The 22,113-nt window shown below is 36.3% G+C and overlaps 1 protein-coding gene across 4 annotated transcripts in view; it reads right to left on the reverse strand.

Annotated features, from left to right (window-relative positions):
• DNAI4 (dynein axonemal intermediate chain 4) overlaps positions 1-22,113 on the reverse strand; it is a 97,525-nt gene that overhangs the window by 45,938 nt on the left and 29,474 nt on the right. For 3 of the 4 annotated variants that reach the window (XM_027610536.1, XM_027610519.1, XM_027610508.1), the window contains exon 6: positions 14,594-14,733. The exons of the other annotated variant lie outside the window; for it this stretch is intronic. In XM_027610536.1, coding sequence (XP_027466337.1) covers positions 14,594-14,733 — 140 coding nt within the window. The remainder of the gene's footprint in view (positions 1-14,593; positions 14,734-22,113) is intronic. 4 annotated transcript variants of the gene reach the window in all.

Raw genomic sequence — 22,113 nt, forward strand, 5'->3', positions numbered from 1 at the left:
CTCTTTACCAACTATTTATAATATGCTTGAGTCACTTACAGGAGAAAAACACTGTCAGCATCAATATTTAGCAGCATTTCATTTTTTTTTTGTCCTGAATAAAAAGCTAAACTATTCTTTTAGTGCAGTAATTTCATATGGTCTTATTACTTCTATACACAAGATATGATCCTTTAATATTTAATTGGTTAGTATTGAAATTTTTAATATAAACTTTCATTATTTTAAATAAAATTTTTCTGTGAAATACATATCATTCACAGAAGAGTGTATAACACATATATGTGTAGTATAAAGAATTACTACCATATACTCACCAGCGAGGATAAGAAATAGAACATCTTCAGGTGCTTAGAAGCCCTGAACACTCTTCTCTCTAGCCCTCTTCCTTCTAGCTACCTCCAACAGGAGCACAACCACTTTCCCTAACTTTTGGATAGGTCATTCTCTTGCTTTGTTTTAAGGTTTTTCTCCTATGGTAGATGCTGTTGGTGCCCCGCCCATATCTGCTATACTTTACCTCTTACTAGCCAACCTCCAACTGCCAGCATCTATACTGCTTTGCTTAAGGCCATCTTTGACCACCAAGGTCATTTTGATGTCCACAAATTTGGCTAGAAGTGCCAAGAACTAATAAGCCCATCAACTTCAAACAATGATTGAGAAAGCTGGAGCATGATAAAATAACTCTGACTCCCAAAATTCTCTAGCAGTATTGAATTCCAGTTACCCAAAGAGGTAATTTGTTAGATAGCATAACCTTTCCTGGCTGCCTACCCTTTCTTGTTTCACTTACTTACTCCCCTACCAATGTTTCTTAGGATTACCTCCAAAATAAACTATGTGCACTCAGAACCTTTTTTAAGAGGTTTCTTCTTGGAAAACTTGTGAAGTTCAGAATCCACAGACATGGAAGGCTCTCTGATATATGCATAGCTACACAATATATTGTCTAGTTTTAAAAAATTGGATAGCAAACACTACCACAGATGCATAAAAAAAAGAACAAAATGACCACTCTTAGATGAGGACTCTCAGGAGAAGATCATCAGAACAGTCTGGGTCATACTCTGACTTCAGCTTCTCTGAGAGTTTATACTATACTAATGAAGAAATCACATGGCGAGACCACAAATATGTCCTTGGAAACACAGAACTTAATCCACTGAAACGTATGGTCAGGTAAGTGGGCTGCTCTCTATTTTCTGTTCACCATGGCTTCTCTGCTGCTCTCAGGGTAAAACAGAACATGTCTGTGCAGTGAAGTGAGTTTCCTCAACTTATCTAAGAAGGCCACTGGAAAGGAGAGCAGAACTACATTAACAATGGTAAAGGCAAGCTAGATATGAAAAAGAATTGGCAGATTCAGCTGAGCATCCTGTACTCAAGAAGTTGGGACTTGGTTTTCAGTTTCATAGAACGGAATTTGGAGGTTACCATTCTGTCCCAAGAACAAGTGAAAAATTAAACAGTCTGAAAAATCAACAACTTAACTTTGGATCTGAAAGAGAGGTAAGAACATAGGGTAAACCATTGCCCCCAAGACTGGGGAGATGGACATGTTAATACAGGGAGTCATGGCTTATTGGAGCAGACTTAGGAGTGGAAACCACTGTGGGAACCAGTGCCAGGGTAGGAAACCTAAACTATACTTGATGAATTGCTGGAGGCTCACTGTCTGTCTCACAAGTCTGAGAGTTAAAAACTCCATAGGGACCCAATCATAGGGAAGTCCCCAATTTTGTGAGCTTTATCTCCAGGAGCTTGACCAAATTCCCAGAACGGCCAAAAAACAAAAACAAAAACAAAACAACAACAACAAAAACCCCTTGTGGTTCTGGCAGGGGAGGGGAAAAGGAACCATTTTGGAATATGCTAGAGTACTCTGTTCTTAACGAGGACTGCCTTCAAGAGAAACTAATTAACCAGAGGACAACCTGCTGGGGTATTATCAGACTATAATTGACCTGGGGGAAAGGAAATACCAAATACCAGCAACTTTGAGCCATTCTGTCCCACCTAAGGGGGGGGCAGAAGAAAAATACTTGTGAAGTTCAGAATCCAGAGACATAGGCACACTAAAAGACTGAGACCAAATCAAAGGACTATTGAATGCTTGCCTCCTCTACACATTACCACCACATTAATATGAATGGTTATTATCAAAAACACAATAAATAACAAGTGTTGGGGAGGATGTGGAGAAAAGGAAAATCTTATGCACTGTTGGTGGGAATGTAAATTATTGCAGCCACTATAGAAACCAGCATGGAAGTTCCTCAAAAAATAAAAATATAATTATCATATGATCCAGCAATCCTGCTTCTGGGTATTTATCTGAAGAAAACAAAAACACTGACTCAGAAAGATACCTGTACCCTATGTTGATTGTAGTATTATTTATATAGCCAAGATATGGAAGCAACTTAAATGACACTTGATAGAAAAATGGACAAAATGTCTCTCTCTCTCTCTCTCTCTCTCTCTCTCTCTCTCTCTCTCACACACACACACACACACAAATATTATTCAACCATAAAAAAGAAGGAAATCTTGCCAACTTGTAACAACAGGGATGGGCTTTGAAGGCATTATGCTAACTGAAATAAGTCAAACCAGAAAAGGCAAATATCATATGATCTCACTTACACATGAAATCTAAAAAACAAGCAAAAACAAAGAAAGAAAAAATCCCAAGTTCATGAATACAGAGAACAGATTGATGACTGCCTGAGGTCAGGGAATGGAGGGTGGGTGAAATGAGTTAAAAATTACAAACTTCCAGTTCTAAAATAAATAAGTCATGGTGATGTAAAGTACAGCATAGTGGCTATAGTTAATAATACTATATTGTGTCTGTTAGCCATTTGTATGTCTTCTTTTGAGAAGTGTCTGTTCATGTCTTCTGCCCATTTTTTGACTTGATTATTTGTTTTTGGGTGTTGAGTTTGAGAAGTTCTTTATAGATTTTGGAAATCAGCACTTTGTCTGTAGTGTCATTTGCAAATATCTTCTCACATTCTGTGGGTTGCCTCTTTGCTTTGTTGACTGTTTCCTTTGCTGTGCAGAAGCTTTTTATCTTGATGAAGTCCCAAAAGTTCATTTTTGCTTTTGTTTCACTAGCCTTTGGAGATGTATCTTGAAAGAAGTTGCTGTGGCCAATGTCAAAGAGGTTACTGCCTATGTTCTTCTCTAGGATTTTGATGGATTCCTGTCTCACATTGAGGTCTTTCATCCATTTTGAGTGTTCATCATCATTAGCCATCAGGGAAATTCAAATCAAAACCACATTGATTTGTTTAAAATAAAAAAAGAAAGAAAAAAAGAAGATACTAGGAATGGAAAAATGAAGGGGGGAAATCGGAGAGGGAGATGAACCATGAGAGACTATGGACTCTGAGAAACAAACTGAGGGTTCTAGAGGAGAGGGGGTAGGGGGATGGGTTAGCCTGGTGATGGGTATTAAAGAGGGCACGTTTGAATGGAGCACTGGATGTTATACACAAACAGTGAATCATGGAACACTACATCAAAAACTAATGATGTAATGTATGGTGATTAACATAACATAATAAAAAAAAAACACATTGAGATATCACCTTACACCAGTTGGAATAGCAAAAATTGACAAGGCAAGAAACAACGAATGTTGGAGAGGTTGTGGAGAAAGGGGAATCCTCTTACACTGTTGGTGAGAATATAAGTTGGTACAGCCACTTTGGAAAACAGTGTGGAGGTTCCTCAAAAAATTAAAAATAGAGCCACCCTATGACCCAGCAATTGCACTACTGGGTATTTACTCCAAGGACACAGATGTAGTGAAAAGAAGGGCCATATGGACCTCAATGTTCATAGCAGCAATGTCCACAATAGCCAAACTGTGGAAAGAGCTGAGATGCCCTTCAACAGACAAATGGATAAAGAAGATGTGGTCCACATATACAAGGGAAGATTACTCAGCCATCAGAAAGGATGAATACCCAACTTTTAAATCAACATGGATGGGACTGGAGGAGATTATGCTAAGTGAAATAAGTCAAGAGAGAAAGACGATTATCATATGGTTTCACTTACTTGTGGAACATAAGGAATAGCATGGAGGACATTAGGAGAAGGAAGGGAAAAATGAAGGGGGGTGGATCAGAGGGGGGACGAACCATGATAGACTATGGACTCTGAGAAACAAACTGGGGGTTTTAGAGGGGTGGGGGTGGGGGGATGGGTTAGCCTGGTGATGGGTATTAAGGAGGGCACGTACTGCATGGAGCGCTGGGTGTTATATGAAAACAATGAATCATGGATCACTACATCAAAAACTAATGATGCATTGTATGGTGACTAACATAATAAAATAAAATAAAATTAAAAAAAAATACTGTATTGTATATTTTAAAGTTGCTAAGAGAATAGATCTTAAAAGTTCTTAATACCAAAAAAAAAAAAGTGTTATATAATAGTGGGGACTTCCCTATGATGGATGCCCCTGGAGTTTTTAACTCTCAGACTTGTTCACAGTGAGCCTCTAGCAATACATCAGTTACAGTTCAGGTTTCCTACCCTAGACTTTTGTAGTGATCATTTCACAATATATACAAATATCTATTTTATATGCCTGAAACTAATATAATGTTACATGTCAATTATATCTCAATTAAAAATTTAATTTAATTTAAAAGAATTAGAGCAAGAAATCAGTGAAATTCAAAACAGGAAGCTAATAGAGAAAATCAGTGAAACAAGAAACTGTTTTTTTTTTAAAGATCAATAAAATCAATAAACATCTAGGGCGCCTGGGTGGCTCAGTCATTAAACATCTGCCTTCGGCTCAGGTCATGATCCTAGGGTCCTGGGATTGAGTCCCACATTGGGCTCCCTGCTGGGCGGGAAGCCTGCTTTTCCCTTTCCCACTCTCCCTGCTTGTGTTCCCTCTCTCGCTGTCTCTCTCTCTCTGTTAAAAAATAAATAAAATCTTAAAAAAAAAATCAATAAACCTCTAGCCGGAATAACTAAGAAAAAAGGGATTAATATCATAAATGAAAGAGGGGACATCACTACAGATCCCATGGACATTAAAAGGATAACAAAGGAATACTATGAACAATTATATGCCCACAAATGAAATTCAGGATTAATTCCTTGAAAGATGCAATCTTCCAAAACTTACACAAAAAGAAATAATCTGAATAGGCCTATATCAATTAAAGAAATTGAATTTAAAAAAAAGAAAGGGAATCAATAATAACTTTCCAAAACAGAAAATACCAGGCTCAGATGGATTCACTGCTAAATTCTATCAGTAATTTAAGGAAAAAATTATACAAATATTCTACAATCTCTGTCAGAAGATAGAAACAGAGGGAATACTTTCTAGCTCATTCTTTGAGGCCAACATTGAATACCCAAAAGTAGACAAAAACATTACCAAAAAAAACCCCCAAAAAACCCAGCAGACAGATAACTCTCAAAGAACACAGATGCAAAATCTTCAATAAAATATTAGCAAATCAAATCCAACAATGTATAAAAAGAATTATACACCAAACCAAGTGGAATTTATCCCAGGTATGCACAAGTAGTTCAACATTCAAAAATTAACTATGTAATCTATCACAGCAATAGTCTAGAGAAGAAAAATACATGACCATATCAATAAATTCAGAAAAAATCATTTGACAAAATCTAATACCCATTCATGATAAAAACTTTCAGTAAACTAGGAATAGAAGGGAACTTCCACAACTTGATCAAAACATCTACAAAAAAATCTACAGCTAGCATACTTAATGGTGAGAAACTAGAAGCCTTCTCACTAAGATCAGGAATAAGGTAAGGATATCCCCTCTTACCACTCCTTTTCAACATCATATTGGAAGTCCAGGTTAATGCAATAAGACAAGAAAAGGAAACAAAATACAGATTGGGAAGGAAGAAATAAAACTGTCTTTGTTTACAGATGACATGTTAGTATATATAGAAAATACGAAAGAATGGACAAAAACTCCTAGAATTAATAAGTGATTAAAGAGAGGTTGTAGGATACAAGATAAATACATGAAAGCCAATACAAAATTCCTTTCCTAAATGCTGGCAATGAACAAATGGAATTTGAAATTCAAAATAACAATTTACATTATTGTCCCATAAATGAAACAGCTAGCTATAAATCTAACAAAATATGTACAAAATCTATATGAGAAAAACCACGTACCTTTAATGTACAAAATCATTCATGTAATGGAGAAACATTCTATGTTCATGTTTAGGAAGACTCAATATTGTCAAAATGTCAGTTATTCCCAAATTGGTCTATAGATCAATGCAATTTCAATTAAAATCCAAGCAAGTTATCTTGTGAATATAAACAATCTGATTCTAAGTTTACATGGAGAGACAAAAGACACAGAATAGCCAATAAATATTGAAGAAGAACAAAGTTGGAGGACTAACACTACCCAACTTGAAGACTTACTATAAAACTACAACATTCAAGACAATATGATATTGGTGAACAAATAGACAAATAGTTCAATGGACTAGAATAGAGGCCAGAGATAGACCCACATCATATAGTCAATTGATCTTTGATAAAGAAGCAAATACAATGGAACAAAGATAAGTCTTTTCAACAAGTGGTGCTGGAACAACAGGACATTCACATGTGAAAAAGAATCTAGACACAGATCTTATATCCTTCACAAAAATTAACTCAAAATTGATTATAGACCTAAAAGTAAAAAGTGAAACTATGAAAATCCTAGAGGATAACATAGAAGAATATTCAGATGACCTTGTGTATAATGATGGCTTTTTAGATACAAGATGAAAGGTATGATTGCTAAAGCAAAAACTGATAAGCTGAACTTCATTAAAATTAAAAATGTATGTTCTGTGAAAGGCAATATCAAGAGAATAACAAGACCAGCCACATACTGGAAGAAAACATTTGCTAAAGCTACATTTGATAAAGTACTGTTGTCCAAAATATACATGTATTTCTTGAAACTCAACAAGAAGAAAAAATAACCTAATTTAAAATGGGCCAAGGAGCTTAAAAGACACTTCATCAAAGACATACAGATAGCAAATATTATATGAAAATATGCTCCACATCATATGTCATCATGGAAATACAAATTAAAACAACAATGAGATGTCACTGCACACCTTTTAGAATGGTCAAACTCTGGAACATTGACAACACAAAATGTTGGTGAGGACATGGAGCAACAGGAACCCTCCATTATTGCTGACAGGAATGCAAAATGGCACAACCACTTTGGAAGAAACTTTGGCTGTTCCTTACAAAATGAAAAACACTGTTACCATATGATTCAGCAATATGTTCTTTGGTGTTTACCCAAAGAAATTGAAAGCTTATTATGTCTACACAAAAACTTGCACACAGATGTTTGTATCAACTTTATTGATAATTGCCAAAACTTTCTAGCAATCAAGATACCCTTTGGTAGGTGAATAGATTAGATTTTTTCCTCTCCAGAGAGAAACTTCTGACATCTTTTAGAGTAGAAGAGAGGAATTTGCTCAAAGCACGTATCTGTGCTTAATTCCTTTTTGTGACTGAATAACATTTCATTGAATGTATTTTACACATTATGTTTATCCATTCATCCACTTAGGGAAATCTTGGTTGTTTCTACTTTTTGATTATGATAAATACTTCTGCCATGAATATGTGTGTACCTGTATTTGATTACCTGTTTTCAATTCTCTGGGATATATGTTATATATAATTATCATATGACCCAGCAATTCTGTATACCTAGGAATGGAATTGCTGGGTCATATGATAATTCTATTTAATTGTTTGAGGAACTACCAAACTGGTTTTCATGGCAGCTGTACCATTTTGCTTTCCCACTGGCTGTGTATGATGGCTCCAATTTCTCAACATCCTTGTTAACCCTTGTTATTTTCCATTTTTAATCATAGTCATCTTAATTGGTGAGAAATGGTAACTCATGGTTTTGACTTGCATTTCTGTAGTGATTAATGATGTTGAACACTTTCATGTGCTTGTTGGCAATATGTATATATTCTTTGAAGAAATGTCTATTTAAGTCCGATGCCCATTTTTTAATTGGGTTGCTTGTCTCTTTGTTCTTGGATTATAAGTATTCCTTATATATTCTGGATACTGGAACTTTACGAGAGATAGGATTTGCAAATATTTCCCCCATTATATAGGTCATCCTTTCACTTTTTTGATAATGTTCTTTTATGTACAAAAGGTTTTTTGATGAAGGCCAATTTATCCATTTTTTTCTTTTGTTCTTTCTGCTTTCATGTCATATCTTATCAATGGACAAGAATCCATTGTAAAAGTAAAGGGCAAAAATATTTACCTCAGTGTTTTCTTCTAAGAGTTTTATCATTTTAGCTCTTATATTTATGTTATCTTCCCAATCTGATTGGGTTCCATTTTGAGTTAATTTTTGTAGATGGTATGAAGTATGAGTACAACTTTATTCTTTTCGTGTGGCTATCCAGTTGTCCCAACGCCATTTTTGAAAAGACTATTTTTCCTCCATTTAATGGTCTTAACACCTTTATCAAAAATCAGTTGACCATATATGTGAGAGTTTATTTCTGGGCTCTCTATTCTATTCTTTTGTTCTATATACCTATCTTTATGCTAGTACAACCCTATTTTGATCACTGTAAATTTATAGCAAGTTTTCAAAACAGGAAGTGTGAAAAGAAGTTTGTTTTTTTTCAAGATTGTTTTGGCTATTTGGAGGGTCCTTTGATATCCATAGAATGATTTATTTTTCTATTTCTGCAAAACATCTTTGGGGGTTTTGATATGTATTGTGTTGAATCTGTAGATTGGTTTGAGGATTTACATCTTAACCTTATGTCATTTAAACCATAAATACAGGATATCTTTTCACTTACTTAGGACTTCTTTAATTTCTTTCAGCAATGTTTTGTAGTTATCAGTATACAAGTCTTTGTCCTTTTTGGTCAGATTTATCCCTAGGTATTTTATTATTCAAGATGCTATTGTAAGTGCAAATATTTTCTTAATTGCCTTTTTGAATTGTTCATTGATAGTATATAAAAATGCAACTGAATTTTGTGTGTTGATTTTGTATTCTGAAACTTACTGAACATACGTATTAGCTCTAATAGTTTTTGTGTGAATTCTTTAGGATTTTCTATACTTAAAATCATGTCAACTGTGAATAAAGATACTTTTATTTCTTCCTTTCTGACTTAATGTCTTCTACTTCTTTTTCTTGCCTAATTGCTTACACTAAAAGTTTCAGTACAATGTTGAATAGAAGTCGAGAAAGCAGTCTGGATAGAATAGATTTTATCTATTTTATCTATTTTATCCTTGTCTTGTTATTGATCTTATGGGGAAAGCTTCCAGTTTTTCACCATTGAGTACAACACTAGCTGTGGGGTTTTATAAAGCCATTTATCAGATTGGGAAGATTCTCTTCTATTCCTAATTTGTTGAGTATTTTTATCATGAGACTATGTGTATTACACTGATTGACATATATGTTGACTCACCCTTGCATCATTAGGATAAACACACCCGATCATATGGTATAATCCATTTAATGTGGAGCTGATTCAGTGTACTAGTATTTTATTGAGGATTTTTGCATCCATATTCATAAGGAATACTGGTATTAGTTTTCTTTTCTTCGATGTCTCTGTCTGGCTTTGGTATCAGAGTAATGCTGGCCTCATGATTTTTAAGTGTTCTCTTCCATTTTTTGGAAAATTATTTTTTGAAGGGTTGGTGTTGCTTCTCCTTTAAATGACTGGTAGAATTTACTAGAGAAACCATTTGGTCTTGGAATTTTCTTTTCTTTTTTTTTTAAGATTTTATTTATTTATTTGAGAGAGAGAGTGAGAGAGAGAGAGAGCACAAGTGAGGTGAAGGGCAGAGAGAGAGCAAGGGACAAGCCGGGAGCCCAATGCAGGGCTCAATCCCAGGACCCTGAGATCATGATCTGAACCAAAGTCAGCCAGCCACTTAACTGACTGAGCCACCCAGGTGCTCCTGGGATTTTCTTTCTTAGGAAGTTTTGATTATTAATCCAGTCTCTTTACTTATTATAGCTCTGTTCAGATTTTGTATTTCTTTTTGAGTCAGTTTTCACAAGTTGTGAGTTTCTAGGAATGTGTCCATTTCATTTAGTTATCTAATTTATTGACATACGGATGTTCATTTTTTTTTTATAATCTATTTTATTTCTGTAAGGTCAGTAGTAATGTCCCCACTTCCATTTCTCATTTAGTAATTTGAATCTTCTGTTTTTTCTTAGTCTAACAAAAATTTTGGCAGTTTTGTTGATCGTTTCAAAGTACGAACTTTTAGTTTCATTGATTTTTCTCTGTTTCTTTTAGTTTCATTGATTTTTCTGTTTATTCTCATTTTGCTTATCTCCACTCTAATTTTTATTATTTTCTTCCCTATGCTGGCTTTTGGTTTAGTTTTATCTTCTTTATCTCATTTCTTAAGGTGTGAAGTTATTGATTTGAGATTTTTATTTTTTATTGAAGTATAGTTGATACATAATGCTACATTAGTTTCAAGTGGAGATCTTCCTTTTTAATGTATCTACAGCTATAAATTTCTCTTTAAGCACTACTTCCACTATATCCTATAAGTTTTGCTATGTTGTATTTTCATTCCCACTCATCTCAAAATATTTTCTAATTTCCCTGTGCTTTCATCTTTGACCCAATGGTTGTTTAAGAGTGTGTTGCTTAATATCCAAATATTTTTAAATTTTCCAGTTTTCCTTTTATTATACATTATGAGTGTCATTACATTGTGACAGAAAAGATTTCAATTTTTAAAATTTTATTACCTCTTGTTTTGTGGCCTGACATAATGGTGTATTTTGGAGAGATTTCCATGTGAACTTGAGAAAAAAATATGTATTCTACTGTTTGGGGATGGTGTGTTCTGTGTATGTACGTTATATCTAGTTTGTATTATTATTCAAGTCCCCTATTTTCTTATTGACAATCTTTCTGGTTGTTCAGTCCATTATTGACAGTGGGGTAATGAAGTCTCAACTCTTATTGTAGACCTGTCTATTTCTTCCTTCAATCCTGTCAATTTTTGCTTCATATTATTTGGAGGCTCTCTTGTTAAGTACATATGTTTATAATTGTTATATCTTCTTTATGGATTGAATCTTTTATCAATATATAATGTTCTTTGGCCCTTGTAACAATTTTATATAAAGTCTACTATGTCTGATATTGGTAAAGCTATCTCAGCTTTCTTTGGTTGCTACATACAACCTTTCACTTTACATATTTTGTCTGTGGATCTAAAGTGAGTCTTTTGTTAGATAGCATATACTTGGATCATGTTTAGTTTTTTTTTAATCCATCCTATCAATAACTGTGTTTCAATTGGAGAGTTTAATCCATTTATTTAAAGTAATTATTGTTCAGGAAGGACTTCTGCCATTTTTCTTTGTCTTCCTCATGTCTTATGTCTTTGTTCCTCAATTCTCCCATAACTGTCTTCTTTTGTGTTTACTTGATTTTTTAATAGTGTTCTGCTTTGATTCCTTTCTAATTTTCTTTTTTGCAATTTTTAAGTTATTTTCTTGGTGGTTGCCTTGGAAATTACAAGTAATTTCCTAAAATTTTAACAATCTATTGTGAATTAATAGTACCTTACTTCAGTAGTATACAGGAGCTCCTATAAAGCTCCATCACACCCACTTTATGTTGATGTCACAAATTACATCTTTGTACACTGTGTGCCTATTAGTATAGATTTATAATTATTGTTTTATGTATTTATTTAAATTATATTGCAAAACAAATAGAGGAGAGATAAACCAAAATTACAATACTGGCTTTTGTATTTACCTATGTAGTTACCTTTACCAGTGTTTTTTGTTTCTTCGTATGTCTTCAAGTTACTCTCTGGTGTCCTTTCATTTTTGCCTGAAGGACTCCCTTTAGCATTTCTCATAAGGCTGTTCTTCTAGTGCTGAATCACCTTAGCTTTTGTTATCTGGGAATATCTTAATTTCTCCTTCATGGGAATATATTTAATTTTATTTAATTTCTCCATCATGAGAATTATTTGAAGGATATAGAATTATTGGTTGACAGTTTTCTCTTTCATCTCTTTAAGTATGGTATCCCACTGACCTCTGGACTCCATGGTTTCTGCTGAGAAATCTGTGTAATCCTATTGAGGATTCCTTGTACGTGATGAGTCACTTTTCTTTTGCTGCTTTCAAGATTCCCTTTCAACACTTAATTATAATGTGCCTGAGTGTAGATATCTTTGTTTATCCTTTTTGGAGTTTGTTGAGCATCTTAGACATGCAGATTCATGACGTTTATCAAATTTTGGAAGTTTTTTGGCCATTATTTCCTCAAATATTTTTTTCCTCTTTATCTCTGTTTTTCTTCTACCATCCTGAAATTCCCTTTATGTGTATGTTGGTTTGCTTGGTGGAGCCACATAGGTCCTCTGAGCTGTGTTCATTTTTCTTTATTCTTCTTTCTGCTCCTCAGACTGGATTATTTTAATTGTCCTGTCTTTTAAGAATTGCTGATTCTTTCTTCTGCCTGCTCAAATTTGCTATTGATAACTCTAATGAGTTTTTCCATTTCAATTATTGTACTTTTAATCTCCAGAATTTGTTTGGTTTCTTTTTATAATTCCTATCTCTTTATTCATATTCTTTATTTGTGTGTACATCATTCTGGTTTGCTTTAGCTCTTTGCCCATAGTTTCCTTTAGCCTTATCAGAATATTTAATACAATTGATATAGTTTTTGGCTAATAAATACAAAGTCTGTACTTCCACAGTGAGAGTTTCTGTTAATTTCTTATTTAAGCGGGCTATACTTTCTTACTTCTTTCTATCCTTTGTAATTTTTTTTTTGAGAACTGAACATTTTGAATATAATAATGTGGTAACTCTGGAAATCAGATTCTTCTTGGTCCTTGGGTTTCGTTTTTGTAGTTTGCTGTGAGTCCTAGTTGTTTGTTCGCTTAGTGATGTTTCTAAACTATTTTTATAAAGACTTTATTCTTTGTCATGTATCATCTTAGAAGTGTTTGCTTTTTGGCTTTTGGTCAGCAAGTGTCCTGACAGATATTTCCTTGAACATCGGAATTCCTCCCCGCATCAGAAAAAAAGGAGAGCAAAGAGAAAAGGAAAAAAAAGGTGTGTGGGGGGGAAACTCCCAGTCTTCGCAGATTGAGTCTGTGTTAAGGTATTCCTTTAATGCTTAGCCAGCCTGTTTACAACTATGCCTTAGTCTTCACTTCCTGCTTGTACTGAGCCTAGAGATCAGCCAGAGGTGAGAGATTAGGATATTTTCAAGTCTTTTCTGAGCATGCATCCTGCCCTAGGCATGCACATGACTTTCTAAATTTCCTTGTATATGCAAGCCTTTTTCAATATCTTAATTTCCCAAAGAAACTCCCTCCCTAGCTTTTTCTCTCAGGTTTTTAGTGTGTTCTTATTTGACTCCATTGTATTCTCTTGACTCTAAGAGAGATGAGTTGTTCATTTGCCTTTCAATATTTGTGGAGAATGCAGTATGCACAGCTGTTTTACCACCTGAGAGAGTGCTGAATTAAAAAAAATAATAATAAGACAAGTGCTCTGTGTCAGTCCTTCAGGTAGCTCCCAGACAGGTTGAAACAGAGAAACCAACTCTGTTAAGAATAAAGTTTGCTCTGCCCCCTCTGGAACCAGAGGCCAGGGTCTCAAACTGGGAAGGCAGACTGCTGTCTTTAAGATCATCACCACGTTGGGAAGGGAAGTATGGCAAGAGTGAGTAAAGATGCCATAAAGCTTTCCTACTAATCATAAGTTGCCCTTTTCTTGATTTAGTACTTGCTTAGAAGTTTGTCTATTTTAATCTTTCAAAAGAACTAGCTTATAATTTTGCTGAACAACAAAGGTCATTAAAATTAAAAACTTTCTTCTAATTACCTTTTTGGCCCTACTTCGCAGATTGTTGGCCATGCAGGGTTGTTAAACATTGAAAGACAATAAGTGTAGTAAAGAATACAACCTCTAGAACCAGACTGTCTGAGGGTATTACTGTGTGCCATACTTGCTGAGTGACCTTAGCAAGTTGGCTAACTTCTCTTTGCTTGTTTCTTCCTCCAAAATGGAGAGTAACAATAGCACCTACCTCGTAGGGTTGTTGTGAGGATTAAACCAGTTAATATATGTGAAAGGTCTTGAATAGTACCTGGCACATTTTAAATGTAATTAGTTGTGGTTGATACTCTTTGTGAAATAGTAAGCAGACAGTTTCTCTAAATGTTTCATAAACATTCAAAGAGTACAAAATTCTATGATAGAGTTTTTATAAAAATCAAAATTGATAATTATGTTATCTAAATCTTTTATATGTATATTTATTACTCGTTATTTATCAAATTCTAAAAGCTGTAGATTACAGTACCCAGCTACTATTGTGATTTGGCCAATGTATTTCTATCTTTGCTTTATATGTTTCAACATTCATTTGTTAATTGACAGACTCAAAGAATGTATATTAAAATATGGTCATTTATCAAGCAGAATAAAATATGAATTACCTTTGTCTTCCTTTACGATTTTGTCACATTGAACCTCTTTGTTCTTTGGAGCTCCATTAATAGTCTGCATCATCCTTTCAACATATAAGTCATTGCCTAATCTATTTCTACAAAGGGTCTCATAATTCTTGTTTCTCCGACTACAAAAAAAGTATAATCAACTCATTAATAAAAATTATTACCACAGATATTACCTCTTTATATTATGTTTTCTCTTTAAAATTACCTTCTTTTATGTGGATTGCACCAAACATTAAGTGAGAGTTCAAAAAACTCTTTAGGGAAAGACTGCACTGAATTACCTCCGAAGGACTCTATTTACTGTACCTCCCAGCATCCCTACTACTTTCAGTGCCCACCAACAATACGCTAGCACTATCTCCAGATAGGTTTTATGAACTATGCTATAAACACTGAAAACTATACATTTCCCTTAAGGTACCACCTTGTGTCATCCTGTAGGTATTATTTTCATAATTATTTAATTCTGAGTATTTCTTAAATTTCTATTATGATTTCTTCTTTGATTCATGAGGAACTTAGAAAATGTGCTTTTTAACTTCCAAATGTGTGTGTAAATATTATCTATGTTTTCCTTGAGATTTATGTTATTAATTTTTAACTTAATTCTATTTATGGCCAGAGAATTTAGTTTGTATGGTACTATTTCTTTGAAATTTTTGAAACCTTGCTTCATGGTCTTGTGCATGGATGATTTTTTTTTTAATTTTTTTATTGTTATGTTAATCACCATATATTACATCATTAGTTTTTGATGCAGTGTTCCATGATTCATTGTTTGTTCATAACACCCAGTGCTCCATGCAGAACGTGCCCTCCTCAATACCCATCACCAGGCTAACCCATCCCCCTACCCCCCTCCCCTCTAGAACCCTCAGTTTGTTTTTCAGAGTCCATCATCTCTCATGGTTCGTCTCCCCCTCTGACATACTCCCCTTTTCTTCCTCTCCTGTTATCTTCTTCTTTTTCTTTTTTCTTAAAATATGTTGCGTTATTTGTTTCAGAAGTACAGATCTGTGATTCAACAGTCTTGCACAATTCACAGCGCTCACCGTAGCACATACACTCCCCAATGTCTATCACCCAACCACCCCATCCCTCCCACCCCCAACCACTCCAGTAACACTCAGTTTCCTGAGATTAAGAATTCCTCATATCAGTGAGGTCATGTGACACATGTCTTTCTCTGATTGACTTATTTCACTCAGCATAACACCCTCCAGTTCCATCCACGTCGTTGCAAATGGCAAGATCTCATTCCTTTTGATGGCTGCATAATATTCCATTGTGTATATATACCACTTCTTCTTTATCCATTCATCTGTCGATGGGCATCTTGGCTCTTTCCGCAGTTTGGCTATTGTGGACATTGCTGCTATAAACATTGGGGTACACGTACCCCTTTGGGTCCCTACATTTGTATCTTTGTGGTAAATACCCAGTAGTGCAATTGCTGGATTGAACGGTAGCTCTAATTTCAACTGTTTGAGGAACCTCCATACTGTTTTCCAGAGTGGTTGCACCAGCTTGCATTCCCACCAACGGTGTAGGAGGGTTCCCCTTTCTCCACATCCCCGCCAACATCTGTCGTTCCCTGACTTGTTAATTTTAGCCATTCTGACGGGTGTGAGGTGGTATCTCATTGAGGTTTTGATTTGGATTTCCCTGATGCCGAGCGATGTTGAGCACTTTTTCATGTGCCTGTTGGCCATTTGGATGCCTTCTTTGGAGAAATGTCTGTTCATGTCTTCTGACATTTCTTGATTGGATTATTTGTTCTTTGGGTGTTGAGTTTCATAAGTTCTTTATAGATTTTGGATACTAGCCCTTTATCTGATATGTCATTTGCAAATATTTTCTCCCATTCTGTCGGTTGTCTTTTGGTTTTGTGGACTGTTTCTTTTGCTGTGCAAAAGCTTTTTATCTTGATGAAATCCCAATAGTTCATTTTTGCCCTGGATTCCCGTGCCTTTGGCGATGTTTCTAGGAAGAACTTGCTGCGGCTAAGGTCGAAAAGGTTGCTACCTGTGTTCTCCTTTAGGATTTGGATGGACTCCTGTCTCACGTTTAGGTCTTTCAACCATTTGGAGTCTATTTTTGTGTGTGGTGTAAGGAAATGGTCCAGTTTCATTCTTCTGCATGTGGCTGTCCAATTTTCCCAACACCATTTGTTGAAGAGACTGTCTTTTGCCATTGGACATTCTTTCCTGCTTTGTCAAACATAAGTTGACCCTAGAGTTGAGGGTCCATTTCTGGGCTCTCGATTCTGTTCCATTGATCTATGTATCTGTTTTTGTGCCAGTACCATACTGTCTTGATGATGACAGCTTTGTAATAGAGCTGGAAGTCCGGAATTGTGATGCCGCCAGCTTTGCTTTTCTTTTTCAAGATTCCTCTGGCTATTCGGGGTCTCTTCTGGTTCCATACAAATTTTAGGATTATTTGTTCCATTTCTTTGAAAAAAGTGGATGGTATTTTGATGGGGATTGCATTGAATGTGTAGATTGCTCTCGGTAGCATTGACATCTTCACAATGTTGGTTCTCCCAATCCATGAGCATGGAACGTTTTTCCATTTCTTTGTGTCTTCTTCAGTTTCTTTCATGAGTATTTTATAGTTTTCTGAGTACAGATCCTTTGCCTCTTTGGTTAAATTTATTCCTAGGTATCTAATGGTTTTGGGTGCAATTGTAAATGGGATCGACTCCTTGATTTGGCTCTCTTCTGTCTTGTTGTTGGTGTATAGGAATGCCACTGATTTCTGTGCATTGATTTTATATCCTGCTACTTTACTGAATTCCTGTATGAGTTCTAGCAGTTTTGGGGTGGAGTCTTTTGGGTTTTCCACATACAGTATCATATCATCTGCAAAGAGTGAGAGTTTGACTTCCTCTTTGCCGATTTGGATGCCTTTGATTTCTTTTTGTTGTCTGATTGCTGTGGCTAGGACTTCTAATACTATGTTGAATAGCAGTGGTGAGAGTGGACATCCCTGCCGCGTTCCTGACCTTAGGGGAAAAGCTCTCAGCCTTTCCCCATTGAGAATGATATTCATTGTAGGTTTTTCATAGATGGCTTTTATGATATTGAGGTATGTACCCTCTAACCCTATACTCTGAAGAGTTTTGATCAAGAAAGGATGCTGTACTTTGTCAAATGCTTTTTTTGCATCTATTGAGAGGATCATATGATTCTTGTTCTTTCTTTTGTTAATGTATTGTATCACGTTGATTGATTTGCGGATGTTGAACCAGGCTTGCAGCCCAGGGATAAATCCCACTTGGTCGAGGTGAATAATCCTTTTAATGTACTGTAGGATCCTATTGGTTAGTATTTTGGTGAGAATTTTTGCATCCATGTTCATCAAGGATATTGGCCTGTAATTCTCTTTTTTGATGGGGTCTTTGTCTGGTTTTGGGATCAAGGTAATGCTGGCCTCATAAAATGAGTTTGGAAGTTTTCCTTCCATTTCTATTTTTTGGAACAGTTTCAGGAGAATAGGTATTAATTCTTCTTGAAATGTCTGATAGAATTCCCCTGGGAAGCCATCTGGCCCTGGGCTTTTGTTTCTTGGGAGATTTTTGATGACTGTTTCAATTTCCTTAGTGGTTATAGGTCTGTTCAGGTTTTCTATTTCTTCCTGGTTCAATTTTGGTAGTTGATACATCTCTAGGAATGCACCCATTTCTTCCAGGTTATCTAATTTGCTGGCATAGAGTTGCTCATAATATGCTCTTATAATTGTTTGTATTTCTTTGGTGTTGGTTGTGATCTCTCCTCTTTCATTCATGATTTTGTTGATTTGGGTCATTTCTCTTTTCTTTTTGATCAGTCTGGCCAGGGGTTTATCAATCTTGTTAATTCTTTCAAAGAACCAGCTCCTAGTCTCGTTGATCTGTTCTACTGTTCTTTTGGTTTCTAGTTCATTGATTTCTGCTCTGATCTTTATGATTTCTCTTCTCCTGCTGGGTTTAGGCTTTATTTGCTGTTCTTTCTCCAGCTCCTTTAGGTGTAGGATTAGGTTGTGTATTTGAGACCTTTCTTGTTTCTTGAGAAAGGCTTGTATTGCTATATACTTTCCTCTCAGGACTGCCTTTGCTGTATCCCAAAGATTTTGAACAGTTGTGTTTTCATTTTCATTGGTTTCCATGAATTTTTTTAATTCTTCTTTAATTTCTTGGTTGACCCATTCATTCTTTAGTAGGATGCTCTTTAGCCTCCATGTATTTGAGTTCTTTCCGACTTTCCTCTTGTGGTTGAGTTCTAGTTTCAAAGCATTGTGGTCTGAAAATATGCAGGGAATGATCCCAATCTTTTGGTACCGATTGAGACCTGATTTGTGACCTAGGATGTGATCAATTCTGGAGAATGTTCCATGGGCATTAGAGAAGAATGTGTATTCCGTTGCTTTGGGATGGAATGTTCTGAATATGTCTGTGAAGTCCATTTGGTCCAGTGTGTCATTTAAAGTCTTTATTTCCTTGTTGATCTTTTGCTTAGATGATCTGTCCATTTCAGTCAGGGGGGTGTTAAAGTCCCCCACTATTATTGTATTGTTGTCAATGTGTTTCTTTGCTTTTGTTATTAATTGCCTTATATAATTGGCTGCTCCCATGTTCGGGGCATAGATATTTACAATTGTTAGATCTTCTTGTTGGATAGACCCTTTAAGTAGGATATAGTGTCCTTCCTCATCTCTTATTACAGTCTTTGTTTTAAAATCTAGTTTGTCTGATATAAGGATTGCCACCCCAGCTTTCTTTTGGTGTCCATTAGCATGGTAAATGGTTTTCCACCCCCTCACTTTCAATGTGGGGGTGTCTTTGGGTCTAAAATGAGTCTCTTGCAGACAGCATATTGATGGGTCTTGTTTTTTAATCCAATCTGATAGCCTGTGTCTTTTGATTGGGGCATTTAGCCCATTTACATTCAGGGTAACTATTGAAAGGTATGAATTTAGTGCCATTGTATTATCTGTAAGGTGACTGTTAACTGTATGTTGTCTGTGTTCCTTTCTGATCTTTGCTGCTTTTAGGTTCTCTCTTTGCTTAGAGGACCCCTCTCAATATTTCTTGGAGGGCTGGTTTCGTGTTTGCAAATTCCTTTAGTTTTTGTTTGTTCTGGAAGCTTTTGATCTCTCCTTCTATTTTCAATGATAGCCTAGCTGGATATAGTATTCTTGGCTGCATATTTTTCTCATTTAGTGCTCTGAAGATATCTTGCCAGTCCTTTCTTGCCTGCCAGGTCTCTGTGGATAGGTCTGTTGCCAATCTAATGTTTCTACCATTGTAGGTTACATAGCTCTTCTCCCGAGCTGCTTTCAGGATTTTCTCTTTGTCTCTGAGACTCGTAAGTTTTATTATTAGATGTCGGGGTGTTGACCTATTATTATTGATTTTGAGAGGGTTCTCTGTGCCTCCTGGATTTTAATGCCTGTTTCCTTCCTCACATTAGGGAAGTTCTCTGCTATAATTTGCTCCAATATACCTTCTGCCCCTCTCTCTCTCTCTTCTTCTTCTGGGATCCCAATTATTCTAATGTTGTTTCGTCTTATCGAATCACTTATCTCTCGAATTCTGCCCTCGTGATCCTGTAGTTGTTTCTCTCTCTTTTTCTCAGCCTCTTTATTTTCCATCATTTGGTCTTCTATATCGCTGATTCTCTCTTCTGCCTCATTTATCCTAGCATTTAGTGCCCCCATTTTTGATTGCACCTCATCAATAGCCTTTTTGATTTCGATTTGGTTAGATTTTAGTTCTTTTATTTCTCCAGAAAGGGTTTCTCTAATAACTTCCACGCTTTTTTCAAGCCCAGCTAGTATCTTTAAAGTCATGATTCTGAACTCTAGGTCCGACATCGTACTAATGTCCGTATTGAGTAGGTCCGTGGCTGACGGTACTACCTCTTGTTCTTTTTGCTGAGGTGATTTCTTTCGTCTTGTCATTTTGTCCAGAGGAGAATAGATGAATGAGAGAACAAAATGCTAACAGGTTTACAACGTCCCCAGCAAATATACTGTATACAAATCAGAAAAGACCTGAAACCAGGGGAAAAGAAAGGGAAAGAAAGAAAAAAGAAAGAGGAAAAAAAAAGAAAAAAAAGATAAAAACAAAAACAAAACAATACAAAAAAAGCAGAATATGATCAAATTTGATCAGGCTAGTGCATAGATCAGTGCCACACACTAGATTTTGGGCGTATTTTGGTCTGTTAGAAAAAAGTGCCTCCTAAAATTTTAAAGGAAGAAAGACATATATGTACAAAATAAGGGTTGATACAATGAAGGGATGGAAGATGACTGTAAAGATGAAAATTATAAAAGATTTTATAAAAGGACTTGGTAAGATAAGTTGTTTGAAAAAAGAAAGAAGATTTAAGAAAAAAAAAAAGGAAAAAGGGAGAGAATGTGATCAGGCAGAAGACTAGAACAAAGCCATACACTAGTGATTTAGGGTATATTTTGATCTGTTAGAAGAAACTGTACCTCAAAATTTTAAAGAGAGAACAACATATATATATATGCCAAAAATAAGGGTAACTACTATGAAGGGATAAAATATGACTCTAAAAATGAAAAATAAAAAATGTTTTTTTTTTTAAAAAAAGGGATTGATAAGATGTTGGTTGAAAAAGGGAAAAAGAAAAATAAAAAAAAAACAGTCAACAAAAATTAACTTTGATGAAATAATGAATCATGGTAAAAAAAAAAAAAAAGCCATGACTCTATGTGCAGTATTCCCCTTAGCGCTGGAGTTCTCTCCTTCTCCTTGATCGGTAAACTTGGTCTTGGCTTGCTGGCTGTTTGTGCTGATCTTCTGGGGGAGGGGCCTGTTGCTGTGGTTTCCAAATGTCTTTGCCGGAGGCGGAATTGCCCCGCCCTGTCGGTCCGGGCTAAGGAAGCTGCTCCGGTTTGCTCTCAGGAGCTTTTGTTCCCTGCAAGCTCTCGGTACAGCCTTGGAGGACCAGGGCAGAAATGGTGGCCTCCCAATCTCCACCCGGAGGAGCCGAGAACTCGGGGCCCCGCTCCTCAGTGCACCCCCAGAGAAAAGCAGTCACTTCCGTGTCCCCGGTCTCCGGCCGCACTCCGTGCTCACCCAGCCTGTGATCGGGCGTTGCTATCTCTGGCACCCGACCCCGCGCGGAGTCTCCAAACCCAGCAGATCCCTGCAGTGCGTTCCCGCACCGCTCCTCCCTGGGAAGGAAGGGGAGTCTCCCCGGATCTGCCGCCTGCTGGGTCCCTGCTGGAGGAGCCGTGCCCCGACTGGGCCGCAGATCACAGTTTATGGCCACCCCGAGCTGAGAGCCCGCGACTCTGCTCCGTCTCTGTAGCCGGCTTCCCCGCTCTGATACCTGGGAGCTCTGGCGCACTCAGGCACCCCCGGTCTCTCTGTGACCCCAAGGGTCCTGAGACCACACTGTCCCGGGAGGATTCCACCCCCCGCTTAGCCACTGCAGCGATGTCCCTCCGCCAAGCCAACTTCTAAAAGGTCCGATTTTGTG

Source organism: Zalophus californianus, chromosome 4 (assembly GCF_009762305.2).
Source record: "Zalophus californianus isolate mZalCal1 chromosome 4, mZalCal1.pri.v2, whole genome shotgun sequence".
Taxonomy (NCBI): domain Eukaryota; kingdom Metazoa; phylum Chordata; class Mammalia; order Carnivora; family Otariidae; genus Zalophus; species Zalophus californianus.